General features: G+C 49.0%; 2 protein-coding genes across 2 annotated transcripts in view; both read left to right on the forward strand.

The window, feature by feature from the left end:
• LOC120920468 (zinc finger protein 37-like) overlaps positions 1-7,497 on the forward strand; it is a 199,390-nt gene that overhangs the window by 6,175 nt on the left and 185,718 nt on the right. The gene's annotated exons all lie outside the window — the stretch shown is intronic.
• LOC120920068 (basic proline-rich protein-like) overlaps positions 4,729-7,497 on the forward strand; it is a gene marked incomplete at its 3' end in the record, with an annotated part of 7,477 nt that continues 4,708 nt past the window's right edge. The window contains 2 exon segments of the mRNA XM_040331982.1: positions 4,729-4,800; positions 6,759-6,809. Coding sequence (XP_040187916.1) covers positions 4,729-4,800; positions 6,759-6,809 — 123 coding nt within the window.

Consider the following 7,497-nt stretch of genomic DNA (forward strand, 5'->3'; position numbering starts at 1 on the left):
CTAACTTTTTTAGCTGGCTCCTAGATTCCAAGCAAATTTGTCAACCCCTGGCTTAGCTATCTCCCCAAGAAGGGACTTTTCTCCTCTGTGGAGTCATCGTTTCTAGTGCGGGAAGTAAGTCCTTCTTTACTACAAAACCAGTTAATACAGCTGTCAACCTTGCTTGGGCCCCCTCGGACCACATGGGTTCTTACAGGCTACTTTATCGCTCTTGCGACCGTGGGATGCAACCAATGGGAAAGAGACATTTGTTCAAATGAGATACTTATACTGTTACTCTCTCTGAGTGTAACATTATTTTATTCTTTTATTCATTAACTTTTTCCAGAGAGTCAGAATTACCTCCCAGTAGGTGATTATTGTGATGACATTAGTTGGTCTCTCGATGATGGCTCCTCCCGTCTTGATTAGAGTCTGTACTGTGACTTTTCCCAGAACCTGGAAGCCTTTGCACCATTCTGTTGTCCAAACAAGACTCACCAGAAGTCCTTGTGCCCCGCAAGTCGGCCCTTACTGGACCCAATATCCCAGGAAATGCCTGGAGATTGTGGAAAGGTCACTGTCTGCAAGTTTAACTCGTAGTGCACTCTGATTGGCAAGTGACGCTACTTGCTGAAACCTGGGTATTTCGAAGTGTGTATACCTTATCCACACACACACACACCCTTGTGAACGACCACCACATACAGGGTATAGTATTTATACAAAGGTAAATACCGCCCTATCATCACACCTAGGTTGGACTAGGTTTCCAGTATTATGACATAAAATTGTGCGTTTTTTTTTTTTTTTTTTTTTTTTTTTTTTTTACTGCGATTTCTATGCGTCTTGAAATTGATTCAAGACGCATAGAAATCGCAGTAAAAAAATCGCACAATTTTATGTCATATTTTGATGTCCACGGCCCCCAGTTAGGCCACAGTGGGATCAGAAGTAGTGTAGGGACTACTTTGAAGTCGCAGCGACTTGGGGGTCGCACCGCTATGAACAAAATATCTTCTTTTATTTTATTTTCACTTTTTCTTGAAGAATCTTCTTTCAACTGTCGGCTGAGTGACAGGCTGGATATTATAGATCCTTGTAGTCTACTCAGTCCGACCAGCAAGCGTGGACACACCTATGCAAAGAGGCTTGGTCTGCCACGCCATACCTCATGACTCCTGAGGTGGCCGTGAGCTTTGCTCCAAGGTCCACATATGACTGGGCTGTGGTGTTGCCTCACTCACAGTGGACCGGGCCGACAGCTACCTCCATTGCGGTTGTAGGTCTGTCAGGAATGCGTCAGCGAGTCCTCGCTCGGACGGGTAAGTACAGTCCCTCCTACTTCGGTGGGTTGGTACGGCTGGGCATTCCTGGGGTTCGGAGGTGCCCTGACAGTGCAGGAGCACTCCTCCCTTCCCTGCTCCTTTCCCTTGCTGCATTGCTAAGGCACGCTGTCCGGGGGGGGGGGGGGGGGGGGGGGGGGGGGCTTTCCTGAGAGGGCTGTGTTATCTGGCACCTTTTACTGTCTGATACAGGGTTTTTCCTGTGGGGGTTTTCACTGTAAAGGCTCTTGGAGGCTTTCCCTGTTTAAAAGGTGGCGTTTTGCCGCCGTTTGGCCGATGCTGGCGCCATTTTTTGGGAGGTTTTCAACTACATTGAAAACTCCCATTGGCGGCCATTTTGTCGTAGCCGCGCCATGTGCAGCGGGCGGCCATCTTTGTGCAGTTCTGTCCCCTAGTGCTGTATCTACGGCGCACACAGGTCCCTGCAGACGCCGCAGTTCCTTCATGGTTTATTTCCTCTCCACACGCTGTGTGATGAGAGCGGTCGGCAGCGCTGGGCAGTCTCCTCCTGAGGTGAGTCCCCTGGCTAACAGACTTATATTGGGATACGTTTTTAACTCCCCGGGTCAGCGCAGCAAGTGAGTAAGATGCCCTGTATAGGGCCCTGGGAGCGTCAGTTTTTATGTTAAGACAGGTATTACATACACATGTAAATGTCTTTTATATTTGGAGTCAGTATCTGGTCCTTCCCCTACATGCTCAGCAGCAGGTGTTAGCACCTGGGATCTCCACAGAGACTTCTTTGTTAGCCCTGGACACTTTTGGGCCAGGCTGGGGGCGGAATGCGGATGGGCGGGGGTTAAAAGAGTGCCCCCTCCCTCTGTTATCCCCTGGGGAATGCTCCGTATTATTGAATTTGTGACCATGTGTGTTTTTTTATCTTTTGTCTATGGTTTATATGACTCTTTTTTTTTTTGTGTGTCACCTTTTAAAGTCCCACCCTCAGGGGGGTACTTTTGTTTTTTGTGCTATGGAGCCATGGACCAGGTACCTGGGTAAAAAAAAAAAAAAAAAAAAAAGCAGGATAAGGCATTTATGGGTGCGCTTCTCACTGCTGTAAGGGACTCTCTTAAGCTGTATAGTGCAGCTGTGTTTCCGCCGAGGGCTCGGTCTTTTTTTGGATCACAAATCGGACCGCTCTGTGTAGGTTCTCCCCTTCTTGCCCTTCTTTGATAATTTCTAAGATGCGGAATGAGAAAAGCCGCTGAGGTAGTCCCTCACCGCCTGGCGGTTCAGTTCCCTTTTGAGGAGAGCCCTTTCAGGGGATCCTCCGGGTGTCATGTATAGCTGACCACTCTCCCTATTACGGGAGTCCCCGCTTGTATGGATCTGGCTGTTAGAAGATCTGAGGTACTGGCCCTTGTCATGTTTACCATGCTGGGGTCCGTCTTGCGGCCTATTGTGGCTACTACTCTGGAGTCTCAGTCAATTTCTGAGTGAGCATTTTGCACCAGACAGTGGAGGAGCACCGTCTCTGTACCAAGGATATTAGGCTAGCGGACCCGTTGGTCCAGGGCCTCATATAGGTCTGTGATGCTTCTTTGAATGCTGTGCCCTTGTTATCCAGGGCTTCTGTTTCAGAGATGGTATGCGGTGGTGTAGTGGTTAATTCCATTACTTGTCAGCAAGAGTCATTGGTCCGAATTCCGGACACTGACACCAATCTAGCTGGAGCTTACTTTGTCGCTCTCTGTGTCTGCGTGGGTTTCCTCCGGGTACTCCGGTTTCCTCCCACCCTCCAAAGACGTGTGCATACACTTCCATAATATACATGCAAACTTTGTGTATGTATTAGTACGGGGCCGACAAGGGCTCAGCTGGGGGACTAAATTGTCCCTGGGTGCGTAAACGCCATATGCAGTCGTCTTCCCTCCCTGCTCTAGGTGTGGGGGGGCGGCTTACAGGTTCACAATTCAGTGAATCTCCCTGCTCTGACTGATGGGGGGCAGTCCTGCATGGTGCAGTGGTAAGCCACCTGCACTTCGGTGCACAAGGTCATAGGATCGAATCCATTAGACCCACCATGGGGCTGCTACCTGTATCTGCGAGGTGGTCTCTTCAGAGTCCTAGATAGGGTTTACGCCTATCCATAGAACAGAGTTCTTTTCTCGTTTATTCCTCACCCGGCTTGTCGTTCTGCCTGAGAACAGTGCGGGACTTGTAAGTCCCGCAGGGACGCATACATGCATGTCCCGTTTTGCATATGTCACAGAATTTTCTGTGCTCCGTGATGGGGGAGGGCTTCTGTCAGTCTGTGGCCCTCCCTCTTAATCTGGCGTTGGCACTGAGGGTTTTCGCCTAGGAGCTCGCAATTGTCCTAACTTTGTTGGGACAGTGAGGTTTTGCCTCGTGGGCTTCTTGAACGACCTTCTTCTGAGGGCAGCTTCTGTCTCAGACCTAATGGAGCTGTTTATAGCCATTCAGACCCCCCAAAGTCTCGGGTGGGTGCTAAACATTTGGAGCCGGTACTGAGTCCGACTCAAAGGGAGCGAAGGTCCTTCTTCCCCTGGAGAATTTGCAGACTCTTCAGTCTGCAGTGAGGGTATTAGCATCATGCTATCGGTCTTCTCTCCGGGTGCATGCTGGTCCGGGACCTGTGGGTAGCCTTCTTCGAGGCGGTACTGTATGCCCAGTTCCACACTTGGGCTTTCCAGGTAATACTGTCCAGGTGGTAAGAAATTTCTTGTCTCTGTAATCGCCAGATTCAGGTGCGCCACCTAGTCGGAGTCTTCTGAGTTGGGACGGAGATCCCCGGATCTTCGGCCCAGGAAGTTGTTCCATCCTTCCAGTGGTCGTTGTTTACGACGGACGCAGGCCTCACGGATTGACTGGTTGACTGGTTTTCTGTGCCCGGGGGTGTTTCGGCTCCCTTGCAGGAAGTGAGTCTCACAGGGCAGGCGAGATTATGGCTCAGCCAGTTGCCTCTGGGTTCAAGCCCAGGAAGATCTGTGTCGTTACGTTGCCCGGGCTCGCCTTGGTTTTTTTCCACTCGTGGATCTCCTGGCCGCTCGTCTCCACCGCAAGGGTGTCGAAGTAGTGACCAGGTCTAGTGCTCTGGTACTGACGCGTAAGTTGCGCTGGTGACCCTGTGGGGGTCTGTATCAGCGGCCTTATACCGTTCCTCCATTTGTGTTGCTTCCTCAGGTGCTCCATAGAGTGGAGGCTGAGGGGATCCCGATGTTCCTAATCACTCCAGATTGACATTGGCGTCTTTGGTACGCCGTTTTCGGGCGCTTCATAACGGAGGTACCCTGGCCGTCACCAGGGCGAGAGGTCCTTCTGTCTCGAGGTTCCGTACTTCCTTCTGTTGTACAGTCACTAACTTACTCAATATGGCTATTGGTAGCCAGACTTTAAGAGACCGGGGTCTGTCTGACTCGGTCATCTCAACCATGTTGAGGGCATGGTAGTCTTCTTCCAGGAGAATCTACAGTCACACCTGGCAGACCTACATCTCTTGGTGCGAAGAGATGAGGTGACGTCCACGAACGTATTCGATGGCCAGGGTCCTGCTGTTTTTTTTTTACAGCTTGGTGTGGATCTCAAATTACTTTTAAGCACCGTTTGGGGACAGAGTTCAGCCTTGGCTGTGTTCTTTCAGTGGCCCTTTGGGGCCCGTTCCCTGGTGGGTACCTCTTTGTGCAGGGGGTTTGTCATATTCTTTCCCCTCTTGGCCCATCTCTTCCCCAATGAGTTTTGACTCTGGTGCTCTTGGTTCCTCAGGAGCTTTCCCTTTGGAAACTTCAGAGAGATTTTCTCTTAACACTATCTTGGAAGGTGGCCCTTTTCTTCCGTTGGAGGGGTCTCTGAGCTGGTGGGCTTGTCTTGCAAGCCGCCATACTTGATACTCCATAAGGATTAGGTGGTGGTGCGCCCGCGACCTTCCCTTCTTCCGAAGGTGATCTCGGACTTTCGCCTGAATAGGGGCATTGTTCCGTCCATCCTTTTTGCCCTCGGCCGGCGCATCCTACGGAGGTTGTTTTTCATACTTCAGGCGTGGTACGCGCTTTGCGGGTGTATCTACCTGCTACGGCTCCGTTTTGGAGATCTGACCCTCTTTTGTGTCAGTGTCTGGTCCACAAAGGGCCTGGCGGTCTCGTCGACCACCCTGTCTCGGTGGATCTGACAGACCGTCATACAGGCCTATGCTCTTAGGGGGCGGGCCCCCCTTTTTTCCGGTCGCGGCACTGTCGACCAGGGCACCTGGTGCTTCCTGGGTTTTTTCCGACTTCATACGTTGGTGTCACAGGTGTGCAGGGCGGCGACTTAGTCGTCCGTTCACGTTTTTGTTTTTCAAAATTTCCTGGTTGCTGTGAGTGCATCATATGATGCTTTCGCCCGCTAGCGTTTGCAGGCGGCCATTTGAGGTTGCATCTTCTCCGTTTTGAGGAGCTCTGCTTGTTTTGGGGTGAAGTTAAAATTGGTTTTACTGATATACTTCCCACCCCTCGTTTTGACACTGCTTGGGGACGTCCCACTTGTCAAGACTTAAGGAGCTGTGTCCGTCCATGGACGATAAGAGAAAATAGGATTTTTTGTACTCACCGTAAAATCCTTTTCTCTGACGTCCATGGACGGACACAGCTCCCACCCCTCCTTTTTAGGTTTGTACTGCTTGTTACGAACTGAGGCTGCATGCTGCAGTGAGGAGGGTTATGTCTGGAGGGACCGCCCCCTGGGCGGGGCTGTTCAACTCTGTTAATTTAACATGTATTTAACCATTTAACATGTTTCTGCCTAGTCCTCTCCTGTAAACAGGAACATAACCCACTTGTCAAGACTTAAGGAGCTGTGTCCGTCCATGGACGTCAGAGAAAAGGATTTTACGGTGAGTACAAAAAATCCTATTTTTGTAGTGTGAAAAGGGCCTAAGGGAAAAGAGAAATTCCTGCTTTCTAGCAGGAGCATAACCGCCTGTTAGCAGTTAGCAGAGGAAAACACAGAGGATACTGTGGTATGGGAGGAGACCTACTTTTATAGTATAACCGGTCCTGATTGGGCAGGGAGGCAGAGCCTTCCCATACGTATATGCTGTCATGCTGTTTCAGGAAAATGTTTTTTTTATATATTTTTGGGGGATATTTATTATAGCAAAAAGTAAAAAATATTGAATTTTTTTCAAAATTGTCGCTCTATTTTTGTTTATAGCGCAAAAAGTAAAAACCGCAGAGGTGATCAAATACCACCAAAAGAAAGCTCTATTTGTGGGAAAAAAAGGACGCCAATTTTGTTTGGGAGCCACATCGCACGACCGCACAATTGTCAGTTAAAAACGACGCAGTGCCAATTTGCAAAAAGGGGCCTGGTCCTTTAGCTGCATTTTGGTCCGGGGCTTAAGTGGTTAATTGGATCCTGTCTAAATTGGCCCTAGTATGTATGAATCTGAGTTAGGGACCTTAGATTGTAAGCTACTGTTTTGTGTCTGTTCTCTAGCTTTCAACCCCTGAAACTGGCTCGAACCCTCCCTTGGCACAACTGGTATTGGTAAGGATTGTGGATCCCACTGGCTGTTGGGGAAACATTCTATCACACCACAGTAACATTTGTAAATAAACTGTCTATTATCCTGGGCCACAGGATAATAGATAGACAGCACACAGGATTAAACTTAGAGTCAATGTAAACCCCAACATTTTTATTTTATTTTTTGCTGTCACAATGTAAAGTAAAAGATTTCCTATCATCTGTGCCCAGTCTTGCCAAAAAGAGTTAATCCAGCTTTGAGCAATCCTCTTTTATTGTTCAGTGAGATAAAATGGACTTGCAGAGAAAAACCTTAGTCCATTCCGCCCCCTTGCTGTGAGTGACAGATTATTTACATATCTCATGCACTAGCCTGGAGACAGGCATTATTTTTTTAATTTCCACCCCCACTCCTTTTCTGCAGTCATGTGGTTACTTTTCTGGATTTTGACTGGATGTTAGTGATCATAGCCGAATTCAGTAACAACAATAAAAGTGAAATATTCCTTTAAATTTCGTACCGGGGGGGGGGGGTGTAAAGTAAGCATGTGAAAAAGCGCATGTTCGCGTGGTTGGAACTGTCCCTGCTCAAAATGACATTGTAACGGCTACCCTCTAGTAGGGGAGGGTATTAGCCGTTGGAGACATCCTTTTCCCTGGCAAGTTGCGATATGCAGGTACAGCCGGTATATCCCATCCACGGGATCCA

This window comes from Rana temporaria, chromosome 13 (assembly GCF_905171775.1).
Source record: "Rana temporaria chromosome 13, aRanTem1.1, whole genome shotgun sequence".
In the NCBI taxonomy this organism is placed as follows: Eukaryota; Metazoa; Chordata; class Amphibia; order Anura; family Ranidae; genus Rana; species Rana temporaria.